The 26,680-nt window shown below is 31.7% G+C and overlaps 1 protein-coding gene across 1 annotated transcript; it reads right to left on the bottom strand.

The window, feature by feature from the left end:
* Positions 1-24,795: 24,795 nt before the first annotated feature.
* LOC126892787 (probable cyclin-dependent serine/threonine-protein kinase DDB_G0292550) lies at positions 24,796-25,647 on the bottom strand. The gene has a single exon (XM_050662508.1). It carries the CDS (start codon positions 25,645-25,647, stop codon positions 24,796-24,798), a length of 852 nt encoding a protein of 283 aa, XP_050518465.1.
* Between the last annotated feature and the right edge of the window lie 1,033 nt (positions 25,648-26,680).

A 26,680-nucleotide genomic window follows, 5' to 3' on the forward strand; every position in this document is an offset into this window, starting at 1 on the left:
GAATAATTACATTATATTCTTCTTTTTGTCTCACTTATTTTAATTAAAAAAATGTTTTTTGCACACTGCATAAATAATTATATTATTGTTTATATTATTAGATAGAGAATTGAATACCCTTTTAAAGGAGCTATCATTTAACCCCTATTCTCATTTAAAAAATCATCGATTACGTCATCACGCCCAGATGGATGACATCACTAGTATGATATATATGCCAAAAATCCGTAATTTAAAAATAAAAATCGACCTGTTTCGGGAATTTTTCTTAAGGTAACCGGTTTACGAAATAACGAATTTATGCGTTACTTTATGGACGCACTGTATAACGTAGATCATTCTGATAGACCTGATATTGTTCATTCGATCACTAATAAAATCACTACCAAAAAGTTCAATCTACTTAATTACTGCACGTTTATTTACTTATAAAAAGTACAGTAATTGTTCCTGTTTTTAAAAAACAAGCAATAAAATCTGTGCATGCGATATAACGTTCGACGAAAAAAAGGAGGGCCTGCACGAATAGTTCATTTCTATTCTTTTTAATTAGTCCTATGCAAATGAGAGGACGCAATAACTCACGTGTACCGGGATTAAACGTACCTGTACAAGTGGCCTACGTTATTATCCGAGCTTCCTACATTTGTTTTTTTTTTTATTATTTTGAGTAGTATGGTTGTAACAAAAAAGCTGGACGCCCATTAAAAATATGCTAGGATTATATAAATATTTCTGATTATACTGTAATCGTTGCTGTTTGTTTTAGAGCGTATATTTAAATGAATAATGAAATATTTGAACATTTAAAGGACAAAAGAAATTTGTTAAAGGCAAATTAATATTAAATTAATAGGAGCCTTCTATGTTACAATTAATGTAAACATTAATTAAACCGGGAGATATTAACAGAAGTTCAACCACGATTTTCTATGTCCTGCCCTTTGCAATACTGGAAGGTTAGAGAAGGTACTTAAAATTTGTGGAAAAATCCACGGGTTTCCTGTGACATTTTCCTGTAAAACTAGATTTTCCCTGAAAAAAAAAATTGGGAGTTGCGATGTATTTTTAAGTCCTGCCATATCCATAGAATAACAGGATACTATCTATTTTATGAAGAAAATTTTTTGGGCAAGACGGTTGCAAAAGGACTAAGGGAGTATACAGATATACAAACATGTAATGAAAATAATGAAATTTTCATAATTTTCTAAGTCCTGCCAACTTAATAAATTAATCATATTTATTTCAAAATGACCAAAAAAAAATGTTGGCATGACGTCACCTAATGTTTAACTGCACTTGTTTCTTGGAAAATTCTGTATAAAATTTTCACTCTGGTTCCGTGATTTTCTAAGTCATAAAATAAATTTTGTTATAAAATAAATAATTTCAGTAGACATTATTCAAAATGGCAGGATGTTTAGTTACACCTTTTTTACTATATATAGTTAAAACATTTGTAAGAAAATTCGTGGAAAATTACACGATTTTCAAAGTCATGCCATTTCGCACATATCTCAAGAAGGTTAACATAAATCTATTTCCAAAGAGGCAGGATGATTGTATAGTTATTTCGTTTAAAAAATTAAATTGTGTGTCTGTAAAATTATTTAAGGGTGTTATACAAACCTATCATATCACCACAATTTTCTGAGGCATACCATGTCGAGTATGCTTAAAAAACACTAATCTAAAACCGTTTCAAACTTGGCAGGATAACCGGAAAGATGAATAATACAAAAAATTAATTTGTATATCATTAAAATAATCGTATCCTATTAAATATTATTTTCCTGAATAATGTCTCGGAATTTTTACACACTTTTCAAATCTAATAGCAAACTGTAACACCTTTATTTTAAGTGATTAGATCATATTTTTATCTAAGTAAACGCAATAAAAGTAAATAAACAATTTTTACAATTTATTGGTTATAGTAGGGAATTTACCTACCAATTATATTATACAGGGTGTCCAGAAGTTCTCATAACAAACGAAAACCTGAGATTCCTCAGATAATTTTAAGAAAATTTAACTCAATTCACCAAGTACAAAAATGCTTCCGTGGAAAGCTGGAGCTCTTTAAAGATGGCGTCTTGTAATTCATCATCGTCATAATTCAACCCGGATCTATCCACTGCCGGATATAGGTCTCCCTCAGTCTTCTTCATGCATTTCTGTCCTGTGCTGTCTGCATCAAGTTTCTGTCGATCCGTTTGATGTCATCAGACCATCTGGTTGGCGGACGACCTCTACTTCGATATGCTTTGTCTAGAAGAAGCATATCGAAGTCTTGTAATTAGTTTCTTTAAAATATCTGCATAACGCTTTTATTTGGAAAAACGAAAACTGGTACACTTATTTATCTTCCAGAGGTCAATTGTCAAATGTCAATTATCAATTGTCAATTTTTAGTACCGGTCATAGGGGACCGTTTTGGGTACGGAAACGGATATTTTATCGAGTAACTTTTCTGTCTAACTTTTAAGCATTTCTGACACTGGATTATTGAATTCTGGGATAGTTTTGCTATTTCGTTTTTTCTATATTTTCTGGGATGCAACTTTTTGCATTGTGTTGAGGATAACATCAGGAAAATGTGTACAATATAAAAATGGGTGGAAATTGCATTTTAGTGCATAACATGCATCCAAAAGTGCATAAACCTGTCAAAATCAGTATATTAAGGGCAAAATTTTGTTATTTGGAAGTTGGGAGGTTTATGGAGGTTTATGGAGTTACGAATACGCAAGCAGAACCGACCTCCGAATCACCTAGTGGCCAGAGTTGCTGCTAAGGCACGTCATCTGGAGTTTCGTGGGATATCGGCAATAAATTAAAGAAAACAGATTATTCGAGGGTTTTTGGGATGGCCGAACACGAATATGACATTACAACCGACCCTCGGAGCACCTGGTGCCCAGGGTGACTGATCTCGAATTTAGAGAGAGTTTTTGGAGGTCGATTCTGATGGCGTATTCATGTTCAGCAACCACAAAACTCCTCGAGTAATCTACTTGCATCACTTTAGTGTCTGAAAGCCTCGAAATTTAAGAATTTGGCGTGTATATTAGTCACCCCGAGAACTCGGTAAAGATCTGTTCTAATGTGACATTCTTGTTCAGAAACCCCAAAATCCACCTGAGTAATCTGTCTGTATCAATTTACTGCCGAAATTAATATATAAATATGGTATAGAAAATGCTTAACAAATAAAAAGGTGCCATAAAATATCATTTTATTATAATACTAAAATACAGGGTGTCCCATTTAAGAAAACTCAGAAAATACTCATTCCGAGTTTCAACCAACACCGTATACTAAAATTAAACATTTTGGTATACTATTGATAACTGACAATAGTAGACTATATTAAAAATCGTTTAAACATAAATTAATAGAAGTTTGGATATCGAATCACTAACAATATGTATAGGGTGTGAATGTTCCTACAAAATTAACAAAAAAACTTAATTATATTTTAAACTACCTCGTATAATATTTTAAAACACTATATTTTTTAAAGAGAACATCGAGTAGAATCCAAAAATGTAAAAATATACAGGGTATTCCATTTAAAAAAACATAAATTTGTGTCACCCTGTGAAAACGTGTAGCCCTGTATATTAGAAAATACTGTTAAATCATAGTCCTATCTGTGGCCCATGCTCTACGTAAATAACTTTTTTCGTATATCTTACGATAAACGAGTAATTGAACTTTATCACACTAATGCCCCACCCTGTATACAAAATAACCATAAAACCATCCTGCCTCTTTGTAAATAGACTTATATTAAGATTCTTGAAACATGTGCAAAATGGCATGACTCAGAAAATCGTTGACTTTTTCACGAATTCTCTTACAAATCTAGGACTCCTGCCATCTTACAAGAACCGTTTAACCTTCCTGTCGAGTACCGAAAAGATATTGATTGTATTTGAGTATTTTAACTTTTTAAAGGCAGGAATAAGAAAATCACGGAATCAGAGTGAAAATTTTCCGCAGAATTTTCCAAGGGACAAGTATACTTAAACATTAGGAGACGTCATGCCAATATTTTTTTTTTGATCATTTTGAAATAAATATGTTTAGTTTATTTAGTTGGCAGGACCTAGAAAATCATGAAAATTTCATTATTTTCCTTACATGTTACATATACAGTGCGTCCATAAAGTAACGCATAAATTTATTATTTCGTAAACCGGCGACTTTAAAGAAAAATCCCGAAACAGGTCGATTTTTATTTTTAATTTCCGAATTTTTGGAATATATATCATACTAGTGACGTCATCCATCTGGGCGTGATGACGTAGTCGATGATTTTTTTAAATGAGAATATGGGTCATGTGATAGCTCATTTGAAAGGGTATTCAATTCTCTATTCACTAATGTAAACATTAACATAATTATTTATACAAGGTGTTTAAAAAAAAACATTTTTTAAATTAAAATAATTGAGACAAAAAGAAGAATGTATGTAATTTATCTAATTCAAAATACGTTTTAATGTTGTCAGAAAACAGGAAAAAATGTTTTTTTGACAAATAAATATTGTTTTTCGGTTAAATTCAAAGTTAAAGCTGCCACCCACCTGCCTCTTGCCAGTTTGAACATTTCGTTTAAGCGAAAATCAGTGTTTATTCGTCAAATCAATTTTTTTTTCTGTTTTCTGACAGTAGAAAAACGCATTTGGAATTAAATAAATTACATACATTCTTCTTTCTGTTTCAATTATTTTAATTAAAAAAATATTTTTTTGCACACCCTGTATAAATAATTATGTTAATGTTTACATTAGTGAATAGAGAATTGAATACCCTTTCAAATGAGCTATCATATGACCCTTATTCTCATTTAAAAAAATCATCGATTACGTCATCACGCCCAGATGGATGACGTCACTAGTATTATATATATGCCAAAAAATCGGAAATTAAAAATAAAAATCGACCTGTTTCGGGATTTTTCGCGAAAGTCGCCGGTTTATGAAATAATGAATTTATGCGTTACTTTATGGACTCACTGTATACTCCGTTACCCCGTTTGCAACCCTCCTGCCCAAAAAATGTTCTTCATAAAATCGATAGTATCCTGTCTATCTACGGATATGGCAGGACTTAGAAATTCATCGCAAAACCATATTTTTATTTTTTGGGAAAATCTAATTTTTACAGGAAAATGTCACAGGAAATTTGTGGATGTTTCCACAGATTGTAAGTACATCGTCTACCCTTCCAGTATTGCAAAAGGCAGGACTTAGAAAATCGTGGCTGAACTTCTGTATAATATCTCCCGGTCTAAATGTAACATGTCGTCTCTTAGCTATCAACACCGCATAAGTCATTTTTACCAACTTTACAGGAGACGAAAAAAAGTACTTTTTGAAACACCGCCTAAGTAAAAAAAATACCGTTAGTAAACACCGCTTAAGTAATTTTATTATCATTTCTTTCTATATTAATAAGCGTAAATGAATAAACATTACTTTATTATATAGCTTACCTCTTAATTCTGTAAAAACTTCTTGGATACTAGACTTTTCAGCAGTAAAATTCACGTACAAACATAATAATCACAGAGCGACTTGTGCGGTGTTGACCATGATACAGGTGTTGACGACTTGCGCGGTGTCACTACTTTTTGAATTACGGCATCTGATTGACTGAAATCTAAATCATGTGACACATGGTTAGATGCGCAATGAGCAGATCTATCCAATGGTATTAAAATCTAAAAACCATTAATTTTCGACTTGAGCGGTGTTGTAATAGTCTAAGAGCTAGAGGCGAGAAATCATCGTCATAAGTAATATGGAGTTTGGCATGTGAAATGTGTCTATTGTATGTTGATAATTATGATCCCTTTCAGGCTGACACCTCAGTGGATACAGGGAGTAGCAATAAGGGATGAAAGTGGAAAGTTAACGGAGTCATTAAAGGTTTTCAACTCCTATTTTGTTAAACCTCCATCGATTTACATGAAAATTGGTGAGTAGTTAGAGCATACCTCAAGAAATAAAACTGATATGGTGCCAACGTGCGCTTTTACCCTGAGGGTCGATGCCACCCCTTCTCAGAGGTGAAAACTATTTTATTAAAAATAACCCCACTAATCGATAGAGGGACAAATTTTAAGCAAAATTTATTACCCCTAATTATTAAAATAAATCAATACATTTTGAGTTATTAAAGATCAAAAATTTGAATTTTTCGTGAAATAAATGCATGATGTTAAGCGGTTTTTCGTAAATAATTCAAAAACTGTAAGTTTTATCAAAATAGTTATGATTACCAAAATTTAAGATAATAAAAAATAAAAGAGATTTCTTATTCGAAAAACCTTTGAGAATTAATAAAAAGTGAGTTATAGGTGATGGAATGTATATTTTTTTTTTTTCGGCTAGTACCCACATCTATGTATTCAAGCTCAAATAACGGGAAAACGGTGCATTTTATAAAATATATTTACTGAACACTTGTCAAAGTACTTAGAAATATGTATCAAATGAGCTCCCGGAAAAGTTGATACCATTAACCATTATGCTACAAACATTTTTCAAAGTTTAGGCTCCAAAAATTTGGAGCTTAATTATTATATCGATACATTTTTGGCAAAGTAACGTAAGTGACATTTTTGAAAATCATGTTTTTCCATTAAACTAATGCTATTATTGTTCCGAAGGCACTGCCAAAGTGTAGTAAGCCTATACATATATTATGTTTAAAGTAATTCTAGGCTTACTACACTTTGGCAGTACCTTCTAAACAATAATAGTGTTAGTTTAATGGAAAAACATGATTTTCGCCAAAAATGTCACTTACGTTACTTTGCCAAAAATGTATCGATATTATTTATATAAGTTTTTAAAATTGTTTTAAGACATTTATATAAAATATAGCAAAAATGTGTTTGAATATTATGTCAAATGTGCTCATTATTGGACACCCTCAGTTTCTGTACATATTCAGATTATACAGGGGCGGTTCTAGACAAAAAAAGTGGGGGCAAGGGAACACAACCGGTGAATAAACAAGATAACGTGCCTTTTTAACGAAAATTATAGTACAAAAGTACTGTAGAAACTGTAGGGCGGGCAGCTGCCCCCCTGCCCCTGGCTAGAACCGCCACTAAGTTTATATCGATAAAAAAAATTCAATTAAATATCGAAATAACATAAAAATAATATTTAAGTAACATACATATTATTTCAAAAATATCTGTGCTCTGTGCGTAAAGAGAGTTAAGTCCTAAAACACTGTTTTGAGATAAACGCGTTTAAAGTTTGCAATCGTCTGTTCGAGTTATACTTTTGGAGTTTTTACAATAACGTATCCCTAAAAAGTTTTCTAAATAATTTTGATCAATTAAATATTTATTTCTCTCAATAGAATAGTCAATAAATAATATAAAAAAACCATATAGGTATTATAAAAAAAATAATAAACTTTTTCTTACATGGACTTAACACAATTTGCACAAATATCATGAACTTAACACGCTTAAGACCAAAGTAACAGGTTTTAATAAAAATAGAAAAATACAAAAACGCAAGATAAAAACTTCTGTTTATTTATCATAAACCGAGTAAGTAATAATACTAAGCAAGTAAAATAATACCAAAAATAAAGAAAACCTAATACCGGGTGTCCATTTATATTTTCCCCCATTTTAACTACCTATAACTTCTAAACGGCTCAAGATAGAAACATGCAGTTTTCGCTGAAATGTTTATTTTACTAAAAGTTTTGTATGAATCGATTGAGTTTTTTATATCGCTTTCAATTACGAAAATAAAAATGGCGGATTTTTGAAAAAAAACTTTGTTGACTTTTTTTTAATAGAACACCCAGTATTTTTTTTTTGTAAATTGAAAGAACGATCATTCACCTATCCAGCGATATAAAGTTTTTTAAAATCGGTTGTCAAATCACTGAGTAATTAATTTTTAAAGTGAGAGGTGCAGCGTAGATATCACATACCTAAATAACATGTAACTAAGCAAAATGATATTATGTTGTGATTTTCACATTGCATCTCTCATTTTAAAAATTAATTTCTCAGTCATTTGACAACCGATTTTAAAAAAAAATTATATCGCTGGATAGGTAAATGACCATTTTTTCAAGTTGCAAAAAAATATACTGGCTATTTTAATAAAAAAAAGTCAACAACGTTTTTTTTCAAAAATCCGCCATTTTTTATTTAAAAGCGATATGAAAAATGGCTATTTACCTAAAAAATTGAAAAAAACGATCATTTACCTATCTAGCGATATAAAAATTTTCAAAATCGGTTGTCAATTGACTGAGCAATTAATTTTTAAAATGAGAGATGCAATGTGGAAATCACATAACATAATATCAATTTGCTTAGTTAGAGAGTTGCACCTCTCATTTTAAAAATTAATTACTCAGTCATTTGACAAGCGATTTTGAAAAACTTTATATCGTTGGATAGGTGAATGACCTTTCTTTCAATTTACAAAAAAATATACTGGATGTTCTATTAAAAAAAATTCAACAAAGTTTTTTTCAAAAATCCGCCACTTTTTTTCGTAATTGAAAGCGATATAAAAAATTTGATCCATTCAGACAAAACTTTTACTAAAATAAAATATTTTAGCGAAAACCGCATATTTCTATCTTGAGCCGTTTAGAAGTTATAGGCAGTTAAAATGGGGGAAAATATAAATGGACACCCGGTATAAAGGAAAACAAAATAATATTTTTTTTATTATTTAGTATTTACATTTTTTCTCTTCTTCTTGCCAGTTTGCTTCGTTAATTTATTTTCTTGGGAAACTGTCATTTTTTTCGTGGGTTTCACATTTACCTTCTTTTTTTTTGTCAACTGGTTGTACTATCTCTTCATTTTCTTCATCAGGAATGTCATCAGGGTAGGTATCCTCTGCTTCATTTGAGGTAATTAAGTCTTTATAGAATTGGTGATATACTGGTGAAATGTATGGAAGCAGGTCGAGGAGGTAATTTTTTTTCTTCTTAGATATAGGAATTTTTCCTGGGTAACGCAAACTAGGGTCCATTTTGCTAATGTTTTCTTTGCCTTTTCTTTTGAAACTAATGCATTGAAATGGTTGATTACGGTCTAAGGAATTCTTATAGTAAATTATTCCAGGGTCGTTTCTGACAAACTTCAGCCACTGTAAAATATAAAATTTTTCGAACTTTACCCGACAAAAAATCATGTTTTACTCAGGAGGAAAGTTGCATTTCCCCCTCTGTACTATTTCAAGCAAAAAAAGATTAGTGTTAAGCAATAACTATTACCTATGATGCAGTGTTGTCGTGTCAATGCTGATGACGTAGTGTTAATAGGAAATAGTGAAAAGAGACTTAGAACAAAAACTGGAACAGTGGAGACAAGCTCTGGAGGAAAAGTTTTAAAACAGTAGGGCAAAGACAGAGTATTTGGAGTATTTGAGAGAAATATATGAAGACGCATGCAGCAGAATTAGGGCTGGATGAATGAGGTGGAAGAAAGCAAGTGGTGTGTTGTGTGACAGAAAGTTCCAAAGAAGCTCAAGGGAAAATTCTATAAAACAGTCATAAGACCGGTTATGATGTAGGTACAGAATTGAATGTTGGCAGTGAATAAGAAAAAGGAACAACGAATTCATGTGACGGAAATGAGAATTCTTAGATGGATGAGAGGTGTGACAAAAAAGGAGAAAATTAGAAATGAGTATATTAGGGGAAGTCTAGGTGTGGCACCAATTGATGCCAAAATGAAAGAGCATAGTTTAAGATGGTTTGGTCATGTTCAATGTCGAGACGTTAATCACCCAATACAAAGAATAGCTGAAGTGCAGATTCTTGGGATTCTTGGAAGGAGTAGGAGAGGAAGACCAAAGAAGACTTGGGGGGGAGACGATAAGGTTCTAACATACAGATAGTGCATTACCTCATTTCGACCATTTTTGGACTTAACTCACTCTACGCACAGAGCACAGATATATTACTTCATATAAACTGTAAAAGAATTGAAATATCAAATAAATAAATATTACTTATTAATTTTAATGTAAGTAATGTTAAATGGCAGGTTACAAATTTTTGGTGCTGTCTACCCAATGATTTATGTATTATGTATATTATATTGTATAATATACAGTGTGTCTAGTTAAGTTGGACACATATATTACGGGACACTTTTTTATTTTTAATTTTACGAAATAAAGTTATAATTCAAAAAGTTCTGCATCGTCTAAAACCTACGATTCAATCATCAGATAGCAAATTTTATCTATATTATAGGAGGTATTTTAAAAAATATGAATTTCGCTCAAGATTAAAGTACCTTTTTTTTCACACTGTTGTAAATTATTGTTACTACGAAAAATTGTTTGGAATTAAAAACTGTGTTCTAATATATGCAATAGTTGTTATTATTATAATTAAATAATTAATAATTATTATAATAATGAAACTATTATCTACATTCTTCTAATAAAAAGAAAATATTTAATTTTTTTCTCAAATTAGAGATACCTACCAATCATCATTTTCATTTATAACTCTTTTATTATTAATTTTACGAACAAAAATTATTCTTCATAAAAAGATCTGCACGGTCTAAGATCCAAGATGCAATCATAAACATAAGATTATATAAAATTGTATCGATTTTAGTCGATGTGTAAAAAATGTGAATTTCGCTCAAGAAATTCGCTCAGTAAGGTGCCTTTATAGCTCACAATATTTAAATAGTAGGATATAATTGCACATTAAACATAATTTTTACTTCTAAACAACTTTTCATAATAGCAATTTTCCATATTAGGAATTTAAATACATAAAAAACAAAGTTTTCGTTATAATAATGATCGCATTTTTAACTTGTTATATTTAAATTGTAATAAATCGAACTTGATAATAAATTATAATAATAACTTCATTCCCGAAATTCCTTTAAAAATTATTCTGTTAACAAATTTCAAAATAAATATATAAATAGCGTATGTTTTAATTTTCACTTTTTCCTAAAAACTCGAAAGGGTTCTCTTATTTCCATCATCACTTGCTTAGCTTTGATGTTATAAACTTCATCTGGAGCTCACTTGATAGGTATTCTTGAGTACTTTGACAAGTGTTCAGTAAATATATTTTATAAAATGCACCGTTTTCTCGTTATTTGAGCTTGAACACTTAGATTTGGGTACTAGCCGAAAAAAATATACATTCCATCACCTATAACTCACTTTTTATTAATTCTCAAAGGTTTTTCGAATAATAAATCTCGTTTATTTTTTATTATCTTCAATTTTGGTAATCATAACTATTTTGATAAAACTTACAGTTTTTGAATTATTCACGAAAAACCTCTTTACATCATGCATTTATGTCACGAAAAATTCAAATCTTTGATCTTTAATAACTCAAAAAGTATTGATTTATTTTAATAATTAAAAGTAACAAATTTTGCTTAAAATTTGTCCCTCTATCGATTAATGGGGTTATTTTTAATAAAATAGTTTTCACTCCCGAGAAGGGGTGGCATCCACCCCCAGGGTAAAAACGCACGTTGGCACCATATCAGTTTTGTTTCTTGAGTTATGCTCTAACTACTCACCAATTTTCATGCAAATCGATGGAGGTTTAACAAAATAGAAGGTGAAAACATTTAATGACTGCACCAACTTTCCCCTTTCATCCCTTATTGCTACTTCCTGTATCCACTGAGGTGTCAGCCTGAAAGGAGTCATAGTTATCAATATACAATAGACACATTTCACATGCCAAACTCCATATTACTTATGACGATGATTTCTCGCCTCTAGCTCTCCGTCTATAAGCTAAGGGACGATGTGTAATTTGTGTTTAAGTTTAATTTCAAACTTCTCAATATATTTCTCATATTTTCAAATTTTATTTACCCGTTGTCGTCACAGTAGGCACGGCCAATTTTCGTCGATTAACTGGTTCCGTTAATAGATCGAAATAAATTATTTAAACAATTTTATTCGGAGCTTTAGTTGTTCAGTCTGTGTTAGCTGCTCAAAGGCGATTGTAAGTACTTATTTCCAGCTTCGTTTTTTCCTTCATTAAGGTAATTTTTTGCCTTTCGTTTTCCTTTAGAAAAATCGTTAGAAAAATCAGGTTAATGCGTGTGGCCTATCTTTTGAGGCTGAATTAAAGCTTAAGTTGCCTAATCCTCTGGATGTTACGATGAATGTAGTCTAAGATAAACCCTTATTATTAAGGTACTAGTACACTTTAGAAGACCAAAAATAATTCTTTTTTTCAAGAATTTTTTTCTCAGAACCTTTATTAGAAATGAACATAAGACTTTTTACATCTTAATATCTAACTCTTAGAGAGCACAAAAAATATATCTTTTTTCATTTATGCACGTACACTAATATTGTAGAGGGCGCAATATTCGAGGTTTCGAAAAATAATGGCGGACAGTTAATCTCAGGATTGGGATATCTGAAACAAAAAAATCGTACTGCATTAGAAAAAGGAAGGTTTCTTACGTGACAATTTACCACAATTTGACCAAAAAATAAAAAATAAGTATTTTTTACTCCTGAAAAACTGAAGAAAAACGGGCGATTTTTCCACAAAAATTTTTCAAATTTCCGTAAAATCTTTTTTTTTGCGGAATTTTTCACTAACGGTGGTAAATTGTCACGTAAGAGACCTTCCTTTTTCAAATGCCGTACGATTTTTTTAGTTTCAGAGATTTCAATCCTGAGATTAACTGGCCGCCATCGGAACTACTTTTTTTCGAGGCCTCGACTTTGGCGCCCTCTACAATATTAGTGAACGTGCATGAATGAAAAAACATCTATTTTTTGTATTCTCTAAGAGTTACATATGACTATGTAAAAAGTTTTATGTTCATGTCTAATAAAGGTTCTGAGAAAAAAAATCTTGAAAACATGCTTATTTTTGGTCTTCTAAAGTGTACTAGTTAAGGATTTCTAGATGGGCTGTTAAGTTGCCAAATATTAGTATTTCATACTAATATATTTTTCTGGACTACCTGGTACAGGTATCTAAAACTTTTCATTGTTCTGGATCTCAGATTTTTGGTTTGGTTTATTCCCGGCGTCCCTATATCGAGAAGGTCGTTCTGTAGGATTTGGGTTATTAGGATGAATATGGATTCAATGGTCTAGTTCCGGAGTGAGCACGTTTTTATGATTGGACGAGTTCACATTTTTTTTGTTTGGAGTATGGCTATATCAAAGTTAAGTACATAGTGTTTTAATCTTAAGAACTATTTGGGAATTTAATTTGAATTCAATTACAAATCCTTTTAAATATTTATATCTGTTCTGCGCCCGAGATGCGCTAAGCATAATGATACATTTTTCATATTAAGTTATTTTTTTTAGTAGGTATCGGGTGACCAGGCAAGAAATTATCCGATATTTTTTTTCCTGGTCATTAACAATCGATTCAAAGGTTCAAGATATATTTATTTGTAACGAACAACCTAGTAACCTAGTAATTAACTTCGTTGATATAGAGAGATTTGTAAATTTTGAATTAAATTATTTGATATGGTATTTTTTTGTAAATTTTGATTGATCCTTCAGGAATTTATATAAAATAAAATAGGATTTATTTTCTTCCAATAAACATATTCTTAGGTTTATCTACAGGGTGAGTCATGAGGAACTGTACATACTCCTACCTCGTATAGAGGCCCCTATAGGGAATAACAAATGACCATTAAAAAGTGTCTGCTCCCATTGTTTAATAATATACAGGGCGAGTTTCGCATTTTGACAGAAATTTATATTCGTCATAATATTTGAACGGTCAGATCGATGTGTCTCTATTTTGGTCAATCATTACACTATTACCACCTAATCAACTGATTTATTCAAACTAGAAAAAAATCAGGTCCGGCTTTAAAAAATTAGTTCATTTGTGTCTTAGAAAAAATTTCACCCTGTATACGTTTTTTGAAAACTCTAATATTAATTTTACAGACTAGTGTTTACAAGAATTCTTGTCTTGACAACAACTTCTTGTCTTGTCTTGAGAAAAAATCAAGAAATTTTAGAAAATCTTTTCTTGACGTTTTCTTGACATTTTATATCTTGTCTTGACTCAAGAAATTTCAATATCTTGAAATTTCTTGATTACCCGGTTTGGTGATTCCCCGGCGACCTTTTTATTGCGTTGCATGCTAACATGGCCACTGGAGGGAGTCCCGATCGAAAATCTAAATAAATGCAAAATATTAGATAAAGAATGGGTTCTGACCAGTAAATTTTGTCAGTATTTGAGAAGCTTTAAAACACTTTCTTCAATACTCGAAGGCTCGAAGGGGAAAAATATTGCACACTCCCATTGGTGGTAATCAGAGTAAACTTACTTTTAGACAAACTGGAAATATTGGGCTCATTAACTTGATAATTAAATTGGTAGAGGCACTACCGACGAGTAATTAATTTACTTCATTAAAGCTGCGATAGATAAAATATTGAAACACTATAACAAAACTAATTGGATATACTGTATAGTTCTTATTTTGGATTCTCGGCATAAAGTAGAGACATTTTCCTCTTCATCTTGGAGAAAGCTTCTACAATCAGGGGCAGTACAAAAATTTGAGGAAATATTTAAAGCTTACTATTTCAATAAATCTCAGAATGATCTACAGAATCCAATACCAGAGCACTTAGTCTGAAAAAAGAAGAAACGAATTTGATTTAGGTACTACTTACCTATTTAAGAACGCTGACAATGATAACTTACAATCTTGGAAGTATGAAATTGAAACATACATAAATGAGCCTAGGTCAGAATATACTGGTCTGATAATATACTTGATTGGTGGGGAAGACACGAAAATATCTACCCGTCATTATCGAAAATGGCCAAGGATTTTCTCGGAAAGCCAGCAACATCTGTACCTGCGTAAATGCTATTTTCAAGAGCATCTTTAACAATAACAAAGCCAAGAAATCGCTTTTGACGTCGTTTTTCCATCGTGTAGGTCGTCTACCTCTAGTTATTCTGCCTGCTCGTGGTCTCCACACTGTAATTTTGTGGGTCCATCTTCCGTCCTTAATAATAAGCAATGTTGCCGATTTTATCACTTTATTAACTGTCGTATATCTAATTAACAAATAAACGCCCTGTATACAGCCAAGTACCCAGCGTTGTCATAATGTAATATAAGTATTTGAACGATATTTTCTAAATTCTAGCTAATCAATTTTGTTTAAAATGTTTTAAAATGTTCAAATATTATATTATATTACATAAAACATTCACAAAATACAGAATAAATATAAAAAATAATTACTGCTCGTCAACGTCCGTTGCTTATTTACTATTTCTAAAACTTCCACGTAGATAATTAGTAAAAGTGCGCGCCTCACTTCCTAATTAAACAAGAACTGACGTGGTTTGCAAGTTGACACAACGTAAATAAAACAAAATGCACTGTATTCATCATGAAATAATAAATTATATACAGAGAACTTAGGCAATTTGTTGCAAGTGATATTTGTTACCATACGGTTAAACTGGACACTAATGGGTTAAATTATTTTATATGTATTACTATAGGAAGTTTTGTCTGACAACAGTTGTTACATTTTTAATAAATTGTTAAAAATTTAAAAAATACCATAAATCCAATGTTGAATAAACGCAAATTAAAAAAAATTACAGCATCTAACAATTTTTATAGTATATTATTATATTGACGTACGTATTATAAATATACAGAATAAACATTGGAAATATTTTAGGTATTGAATTTTATTACTTAGTTTTTATTTGAGTAGCTTATTAAAATTTCTTATATAGTTTCTGAAAATTTTCAGTAGTAATTGCATAAGAGCTCTAAAATTATTGAATTTTTCCCGAGTGACACTTTGAGAGTTTTAATTTCACGACCCGAAGGGGAGTGAAATTATGTCAAAGTGTCACGAGGGAAACAATTCGATAATAATTTTAGAGATCGAGTGCAATTTGCTGCGATTATTTTATGAATGAAACTGTTCAAAACCAAAATTTTATTGTAATTTATTTATGTAAGTACAAATTAGTACAACTAAACACACAGTTGTTATAAATATTTGACGGTACCTAGAAAGTCATCACTTTTATAATTTTTAAAACAATAATTGTCATTAATATCCTTCTTAGCAACGAAGGGCTTCTGACGTAATATACTTGACGACGGGATATTATCAAATTTATCAGTTTAATTTTTATTTCTGTAACTTTCTATTGGTCAGAATCTCCTATGAATGAAATAATCAGTAGTAATTGCACAAGAGCTCTAAAATTATCGAATTTTTCCCGAGTGACACCTTGACAGTTTTAATTTCACGACCCGAAGGGGAGTGAAATTATGTCAAAGTGTCACGAGGGCAAAAATTCGATAATAATTTTAGAGATCGAGTGCAATTTGTTGCGATTATTTCATGAATAAAACTGTTCAAAACCAAAATTTTATTGTAATTTATTTATGTAAGTACAAATTAGTACAATTAAACACACATTAGTTGTTATAAATATTTGATGGTTGAAAGTCATCACTTTTATCATTTTTAAAACATTATTATAGTCATACAAGGGCATCTGACGTAATATACTTGAAGACGGGATATTATCCAAAATTATCAGTTTAATTTTTATTTCTGTAGTTTTCTATTGGTCAGAATCTCCTATGAATAAAATAATCTAGTAAATTTGGGTATAAGGCGAAGTTATCAACAGATTTTTATATTTATTTGTGCATTTTTTGAGCACTGTGGATTTGAATTCTCATTAATTCTAACTTTAGCACATTGGATTGTTGATTCTAGATTAACAATATATTCTGAAGTATAAACCTGCTTTATTGAGCGAAATTTATATTTTTTAACATACATCATATACAGTTGATAAAATTTGTTATGTGATGGTTGCATGTTATAATTTAGACAATGCAGAGCTTTTTATTAAGGATAACTTTTTTTCGTAAAATGGATAATAAATAAAGAGTTATCATAATTAATGTAATAAATTGAAAATAATTATCGGTAATTTAAGAAAAATTCTCATTTTTTTTCAATTAGAAGCATGTAATTGCATATTAGAACATAGTTTTTAATTACAAACAACTTTTCATAATAACAATATTCAGTATTGTAAAAAATAAAGGTACTTTATCCTTGAGCGAAATTCATATTTGATGACATACGTACCTTATTATAATATTAATAAAGTTTTATATTTGATGGTTTTATTTTTGACCATGCAGAACTTTTTATGATCTACTTTTTTTTGAAAAATTGATAATAAAGGAAGTTGCCATTTGTTTCCAACTTTTTGAGACATACTGTATAACTAAACTTACCTATATGGAAAACAATATTTATTTTTAATCAATTTATTCATCAGTAGGTACATAAAAATTAAAAAAAAAAACAATTAGTCCAGTCGGGTTAGACGAATAACAGGCCTAACCTTGCATTAGGAGCTGCCCCAAATTTTATTTTTTTAATTTTTAGAGGGGGTCAATAGTAGTGTAAATTTAAAATCTCGACTGAATTTCGCCATTGCGTTAGCCACCATCTTGATTTTAAACGAGAACCGTTTTTGCTCAATATCTCCGCCATTTTCAACTTAACACCAAAACACTTTCAACACCATAATAACCAAAATTGTTGAAAAATGTTATTTTCTATCATTTCTATTTTTACAATTTTTTCGTGCCATCGATATGTTCCGAGTTATAGCGGAAAATAATGACAGTTATATATAAATAGAGCATAATTATTGAATTATCTCGTTTATTGTTAGTTTTACGACAAAAATGTTCCTATACAAAAATAGAGAGAATTGAATTCTACACAATTTTAGTTTCTTTAATTTTTTTGCTGAAGTTAATATTTAAGGTAGTATGTATGCAATATTGGCGTGAGCGTAAGACCCGATTGATTTTGTAGCAATTGTTTTTGTTCAATATCTACGCCATTTTCAACGTAAATTGTTCCAAATATGATTTCCTACAATTTCTTTTTAACAATTTTTTTCATGCAGTTGATATTTTCCGAGTTAAGTGGGAAAATAGTAAAAAGTGGTGGGGGAGCATAATTACCGAATTGAATCTTTTTTCCGAGCTGCCCCAAATTTTATAATTCTATCCTTTAGGGGAGATCAATAGTAGTATAAATTTAAAATCTGGACTGAATTCCGCGGTTGCATTAGCCGCCATATTGATTTTAAAGGAGAACCGTTGTTGCTTAATATCTCCGCCATTTTCAATTTTGCGACAGAAACGGTAGGAACTAAAATTGTTGGAAACGCAATTTTCTACAATCTCTTTTCAACAATTTTTTTATGCGATCAATATTCTCCGAGTTAAGGAGGAAAATAGTGGAAGCTGAGGGGAAGCATAGTTATTGAATTGTCTCATTTATTATTAACTTTACGACATAATTGTACATAAACAAAAATAAAGAGAATTATATTTTATACAATTTTTGAAACTTCCAATGAAACACCAACCAAACTCAGTACATAAAAGACATAAATAATAACTTATATGCATTATTCGTCTTCTTGTAGTGCCTATCCGTTTCGGATGTTGGCGACCATCATGGCAATCTGCACTTTGCACACTGCTGCTCTGAAAATATTTGTAGTGGTTGTGTTGAACCATGTTCGTAGATTTTTCAGCCAGGAAATCCTTCGCCTTCCTGGTCCTCGCTTTCCCTCTACTTTTCCCTGCAAGACCAGTTGCAGCAGTCCATATCTCTCACTGTTCCTCATGATGTGACCGAGGTATTCGATTTTGAGCATTTTGAGCCGTGGTTACTTTTCAGCGAATTTGCCTTACTCTATTTTTTTAAATTTTCTAATTCGTGACAGCAGAGGTTTTTGACACAATTCCCTGTGTTACGCCTACCACTGCAGCTGTGTCCCTTTGAGACATTCCTTGCTCCAAAAGACCAATAATATTTCCCATTTACACGTCTGATATCCGTTAGTTATTTAGTTAGTTCAACTCCAACTAAAACGAACAGTAAAAGTTGATTTGAAAAATTTAATTCAACTTTTACTAGTTGAAGTAGACTCTTCCTAGATCGATTCAGTAAATGTGTAAAAATGAAAAAAAAATTAAGTCACGGGGGAATATTCACCGTAAAGAAAATGTATGCATAGGTTAATTTTAGCTAGTAAAAAATCTACAATTTATTACTCTGTCATTTTTTTCGTGTCTCCAGTATTTTCGGAAATATTTTGAAGAAAATGTGAAAAATACGAAATTACAAAAAATCATTTTATCTGTAGACTCCAATTTTTCTAAATTTTAAATAGGTCAAACTTATTGGATGTATTGATAACACATATATAAAGAGAATTACAGAAGAGTAAAGATCAATTTTAAAGGAGAGTAGGTATGGGGGTTGTTTTCACTGATTTTTTCGTAGAAAAAAGTAGGAACCGACCTTATTTCGATCATAAGTCGCTCAATTTTTATGCTAGACACTTTTTTGAAAGGTCTAATTGTAGAATTGAAAAAAGATTCTGTAAGTTTTTCTCGAAAAATGCAAATTTTCCCGTTATTTGGCATTGAATATTTCAAATTATGCATTTGACGAAAAATGCGAACCTTTAACATGCAGTATCTCAGTTTGTATTGGTCGTAGAAAAATTATAAAAACGATTTTGTTCGTGTTTCTAAAAGACACAATTTTGAAAGCTATAGTTTTTTGATTAAATGTATATTTTTCGAGTTATTCTCAAAAAAACCCTTTAAAAAAGTCCCTAAAACTCTCAAGGTTTTAGCGTACAGCGGCATGACATAGAAAATTATCCTTGGGCTATTCCCTATCTTTCGTGAAAATTTCAAGTAAACCCATGCTGGATGAAAAAATTGCTAGCCAAAATGCTTAATTTCCTGGCCTAATGTCCAGTAACATTAAATTTCTATTAGAATAATTGGTTGTTTGTGTGAATCAACTTTTACTAAATGGCATTAGGAAGAGTATACTTTTTCTAGTTGGAGTCTACTTTTACTAGTAAATGTTGAATAAAAATCTTCATTTTATATTTTTAATCAACTTTTACTAAAACCAGCCGTTTGAGTTGACTCGAACTAGGAATAGTCAACTCCAACTGGATAATCAACTTGAACTGTAACATACTTGTTTAGAAAGGTTTCTTCGGTAAGGCTACGGCCAGACAAGCGACAATTTACAGCGCTGTAAGAGCAGTAAAATGAAGCGGGAAAAATAGGACCCACGGTGAGTATAGTGGATGGCCAGACTGAGCTGTAAAATATCGCGCAGCATTTTACTGCTCTTACAGAGCTGTAAATTGTCGCTTGTCTGACCGTAGCCATAGTACAATAAAACGTATGCATAACCGCCAGCAGTAATTAAATATAGCATTATAGTAATTAATAGTGAGAATAGAATCTTGGGATATCACCGCATTATTTACATGAATCCTCCTTGATTAATTCGAAAGACCCGTTTCACTCCCATAATCCTATTAAGTACATCCCTGTTTACAAATTGAATATTAATAGGTGTGTTTGTAATAGAAATTAATACATAATGCACCATCCGATTGTCTGAGCATGTTCGCCATTGATCACGTAGGAGGAGTATGATTGGACACTATATTTCCCTTTTAGCTCTGACCGGATGCACTTTCAACGGCTCATGGGCAATTAACCCACTTACGCTCCTTAATCCCAAACAAAACAACAGCTGTGTTGGATCATATCGCCTGGACATGATTTTAGGATCGCATAATATTGTTGGGATAGTTAAGGGTGAACTCACCAACACATGGCTAATAACATGCATATATTTTCAATTATATTTGCATTTTACATAGGAACATTCGTATACGTCGATATACATACCCTTAATTGTTAAATGTTGTGTTTATAATTCAATTAGTGTTAGTGTTTAATGGAAGTCATAATATTATTCTGAACTCGCCACTATAGGGTCTATAATTTTATACACTCAGAAACTTACAGCAGTCAAAAAATATAAAAGTGAAATTTTACCATACCTATTTGATAAAAAAAAACAATATGAAATATAACAATGAATTGGTGCCCTCAAGGGGGTGTATTGTCAACATCATTATGAAACAAAGTTGTCGTTGACCTGATTCATGGGCTAAGTGCCCAGGGTTTCGCAGATGATATTGTAACAGTGACTAGGGAAAATTTTCCAGTACTTCTGCGGATTTGATTGGATAGGCCCTTCAATACAAAAACTGAATACTGAATAGTTCTATGGAGGTCATATTCGTCCATTGTCCTAGGTTTTTAAGCCAAGAGTTGCGTCTTCTTCCTGGTCTGCTTTTGCTGTTGATTTTGTTGGAGCAGTTGGTACGTTTGATTTCTTACGATGTGACCAACCGATGGGCGGGTCACGTGCTAAGATCAAGTGAGGAAAGACTTCTGAACGCCATATTCTGGGAAAGGCCCGATGGAAAAAAAGGTCAGTTGGTCGCCCAAGAAAGAGATGGAAGGATGCAGTAGCCAGTGATCTACGCAAAATGGGAGTACAGCAATGGAAAATAGTTGCTCAGGACCGACAACAATGGAGGGAAATAGTAAACGCGGCCAAGACTCACATATAGTTGTAGAGCCAAATGATGATGATGATGTGACCAAAATATTGTGTCTTCCGTTCTTTTATTATAAGCACAAGATCTCTTGTTCATCCTCCGCAAGTTCCGCATTTGTCGAATGGCTTATGTAGGATGTTCTGAGTATTTACGATAGTACCAGAGTTCGAATGCTTGTATTCTTTTTTGTGTTGCTTCTGTCATTGTCCAGGCTTCAACACCATGTAGCAAAATGGAGAAAACTTAGTACTTAAGTATTGTAGTTTTCAAAATGAGATACCCAGCTGGCGGTTGCATATAACTTTTTGCATTTTGTATAAAACACTGTGAGTGCCTTTTCCAGGCGTGTTCTTATCTCTAGTGGGTGGTCCACAAGTTTCATCAAGGTTACTTTCAAGGCACGTTATTATTGTTACTCTCTCCAGATCTCTACCGTCGACCTTCACCCGACCTGAATCATTGACCTTCACCCTTCTGTTTTGGTGCTTGCTGATGACCATCGTTTCTGTCTTCTTTGTACTCAATTTCATTCCAAATTCTCGACAGGCTGTCGTTACGCGGTCCATTAGGCGTTGCAGTGCTTCAGCATTATCTGCCAGAATGACCGTGTCATCAGCATATCGCAGGTTATTTATATATTGCCCGTTTATAATTATTATACCATCCAAGGTGTCTTCCAAAGCTTTCTTAAATATCTTCTCAGAGTAAATGTTGAACATCAAAGGTGACAGGACACATCCCCGTCTAGAGGACTGAGTGAGCTGGAATTATTTAAAGAGATTATATATATTGTTTTGATTTTACTTATTGATATCTACTTTGATTGGGCTAGCTCAAATTAATAAATTTTTCTCAGGGTTTTACATTATCAAATCGCAGAAATGCAAAACCAATACTCAGAAAAAACTCATGGAAAAATGAAAATAAAAATAAAATATAACCGTATATTAAAGAAAAATTAATTATACCAAAGAATAGAAACACAAATTTTTAATAATAGAATACAAAAAAAAACAGACAATATATGAAATGCTTGTGCAAAATAATGAAAACAATTCTGAAAAATACCGCAAATTATTTTGAAATCGAAATTACCCAGTATGAATACAAATTGAATTATAACTAGTAAACAAAAGTCAATTTAAAAATTCACGAAAAGGTTTATGTGAAAGTTGATGTCCTATTTCACTGGAGTCTTTACGTATAGGTCGATGCAACCAAAGAAAACCAAAAGCGTGGCAAACAGAGACTATTTACGGAGATAATAATGTATATGTTTGGATACCTTGGTACAGCTATTTTCACTTGACATTGAATTTACTTTTGACTTTTAAAAATAACATTTGACTTTGTACTTTTTATATACGGGTGCCTATAAGGCTTTTTTATTAACGAAGACCGACACTCTTGTTACTTATTCTTCAACAGTACCTTCTATTTCAGCTCTCTAAAACACACTCCTCTCGTTCTTTTCTTGTCAAAAAAAAAATTATCTTTTTTTGACATCCTTCAATCTATCTCCTCCCTTCAGTTCCATTGGTCCAAACAAATATCCTTACTACGTCATATATCAACGCCTCCAAACGCTTTTGCCGCTAATTGTTCGTAGAAACACTGTCTATTGAATGTAACCGCACTGTTAACATGATAAACGCATTTGTCCAAATTTCATAGAATTATTTTAACATTATGAAAAAGAAAAACTTATATCTTACAATACAATACTGGGTAATTGAAATCGTTATCTATTTTACAGGGTGAATGAAAAAATTAAATATTAAAAAAAATTATTTTAACGTAATATAAATTATCATACAATTAGATAATTAGATTTTCTTCTTTTTCCTCTCTGCTTTTCTTTATCTATGACAACTTCCCCGACCTTGGGTATGAACAAAAATCGAGATTGAAAAGAAAAGAATTTTTTTCAGACCCAAATTACTCGAGTAAACTGTACATAAATTCCAATTACGGGCTCCTAGATAAATACTTATGCCCCCATTACTTTGTTTAATAATGACTACTAGATTTATGTGTTGTGAATGACATCTTTCTATTATTTCATTCCTCAACCTGTTATCTATTTCTTGACCTACATATTTTCTATAATTACACGGATTAGAGTATATCTTCGAGTGGAAATTATATAAGTTTTTCCTTTTGATTGTGTGTTCGTATTTTGTCGCTACTCTATTTTCAGTTTTGATTTCTCCCGCATGTTCTGCGAATAATTTTTTTAAGTTATGCGTCATTTCTTCTTCACAGACTATTATTGATGTCTCTTCTTTCTTTTCGCAATTCCTTGATTTTATACACATATTGAACTCAACTTCGTTCTCATTCTCCTCCGATTCTTCTTCTCCAAAAGCTACAGTTTCTTCCTCATCCTTTATTTCAAATTCTTTTTTTGTCATGTTTGTACACACGATTTTCGGCGCAGTACTGACATTTAAATTTTCTTCTTCCTCTTCTTTCTCTTCAGGTCCTACAATTGTGTCCACCTGTGTCGGCGTTACACTTCTATTTCTTCTCCTCCTCTTCTTCCCCTCTTTTCTTTCATCGGTGTACATCGTTTGCGATGCCACACTTCTCATTTTATTAGACTTAAAATTTGTTGTTAAAACATTTACTTCATTTCCTGTGTCCTCTTCTTCCTTGTCCTCTTTATTTTCATCTTGCTTGCTAGTCATTGATGTACACACCTTATTCGGCGCTGTACTATCTTCCTGCTCATCTTCTTTTTCCTTTAAACCTTCCTCCAGTATGTCCTCTCCAAATTTTATATAGTTGTTTGCAAAATTAATTTCCGTTCCATACTTATCCAATTCATCCATTCCAATGACAATATAAGGACCTTCCATGTGCTCAATTATAAAACAATTTATCAAATATTCTATATTTTTTAAATTTCAATGTCAAACCAATAGCCTCATTCGTAGTCGAAATCTTTTTTGAATTAGCACTCACTAACCTTATTCGAGAAATATTATACTTTTGAGAATTTAGCCCTAAATCCTTTATCAATTGTTTATTAACTAATGATACCTCTGAACCATTGTCCAAAAGGATATCCAACTTTTTATTTTTAATATACCCCTGTACCATAACCAAATTATTGCGCCCGTATTCAATCTTTTTTTCGCTAAAGTGATAAATTCCCTAGGGTGAGTATATATTCCTGAATTTGATTTTATCCCTGTTTTTAGTGAGTGCTCTCCCGAAAAGATGGCCCTGCTCTATTGCTTTCTACTTCCACATTGTCTATTTCTTGGTGTCCTTGTTCACCTTCTCCTTCTCTGATTAAACTTAGGTTGTTTATTTCTCTGTTTCGTTCTCTTCCTTGTCCATTGTGGTTGTTATATTGGTTTCCTCTGTTAAAATTTTCCCTTCCTGTATTTGGCTGATATGGTTGACTGTTATAATTTTTCCCATTGTTTTGAGATCTATTTTGCTGATATCCATTTCTATTCTGCTCATATCTATTTTGATGAAAATTGTTTGTATATCTTTGTCCTTCGTTATCCCTATATCCATTGTATCGGTATGTATTTTCATTATGAGACGGTCTGTAGTTGTGTATTCGGTTTGTTTGGTTGTTCCCATTGTTTTCCGTTTGCCTACGTGTCCTTCTTTCTTTTCTTCGAGCCTCTCTTACAACTAAGAACTGGCATAAACTGTCCATGTCCCTATATCCTTGCAAGGTGACATAGTCTTCCATTGTATTGTCAAAATGTCTTGCTATCAATTCAACTAGCTGTTCTTCCGAATAATTATAATTTAAATATTGCCCACTGGCGTATACTTGCAATGCATATTTCTCTTCGGATTTTCCTAGTTTCTCATCATATTTCCCATTTTGTAGTTCACTATTCACGACCATCTGTTTCTCTTTTCCCCAATAATATTTCAAAAATTTTCTTTCAAATTCTTCCCAATCTTGCAACTCATTTTGCTTACTCTCGAACCATAATGCTGCTCCATCCTTAAAATGATTCCTTATCATATCCTTAGCCTCTTCAAACTCTTCATATCCTTGTTTTTTATTTTTAAGCATCCTAATAAACGGGACTGGGTGCTGTTTCTTTATATCCCCGCCAAATTGGACCTTATTTTCTGCTCCATTGCATATTACTTGTCTTCTTTCTCCAGTATTATGTTGTGTTTTTACTTCCAATAGTTTCTTATCTATTTTTTTTAAATCTATCCTCTATTTTCTCGTCTCTATCTTCTACATGTTTTTCCAAATTCTGTAGTTTCTTCGTATGTTTTTTTAAATTTTGGCTAATTTCCTTTGTTTTCTGCTCTATTTCATGTTTCATCTGTTTTAAATACATTTGTACATCCTCTTTATGCTGTTCTAGTCTCTGCTCCATTTGTTTAAAATCTAGATCTTGTCGTTTACTGTTTTCGTCTATACTTTTTTTATTTTTTCTGCTTGTCTTCTACTGTTTTCTTCTTGTCTTTGACTGTTATCATTTAATTTTTTATTTATTGCTGTGCTGTACTGTGCTACTCTCCTTGATTGTTGTTTCTGTAATACTAATTTCTTCGTCTACATTTTCTATTCCTTCCTCGCTATAACGTTCTTCTGTTTCCTTTTGTTTTTTGTTGAGTCTTGTCTCCATTTTCTTTCCTTTTTCTGGACTTAACAATGTGAAATTACAAACCAACCGAACTATTATTTTTGCCTATTCCCCAAGAATGTTGATCAAATAAAAATATCTGGTTATGTAAAAAATTTTTCCAAGATTATTCAAAGCGAAAAAGGTTTGAATAATAAAAATCAAAAATACTTTGTCGAAATTTGGCAGAGAGAAAAATTTGAAAAATCCTGTAAGAAATTATATATTTTCCAGTACACTTTGTCTCGGTATTGGTGTTTCTGCTTTTGCCTCACACGCTTGGGCGACAATATTGTTTTGATTCTACTTATTGATATCTACTTTGATTGGTCTAGCTCAAATTATTAAATTTTTCTCAGGGTTTTACATCATCCAATCGCAGAAATGCAAAACCAATACTCAGAAAAAACTCATGGAAAAATAAAAATAAAATAAAATAAAAATATAACCGTATATTAAAGAAAA

Source organism: Diabrotica virgifera, chromosome 1, assembly GCF_917563875.1.
Source record: "Diabrotica virgifera virgifera chromosome 1, PGI_DIABVI_V3a".
Taxonomy (NCBI): Eukaryota; Metazoa; Arthropoda; class Insecta; order Coleoptera; family Chrysomelidae; genus Diabrotica; species Diabrotica virgifera.

Coding starts and splice junctions, on each gene's coding strand:
- LOC126892787 (XM_050662508.1), bottom strand. CDS start 25,647: ATGCTTAAAAATAAAAAACAAGGATATGAAGAGTTTGAAGAGGCTAAG.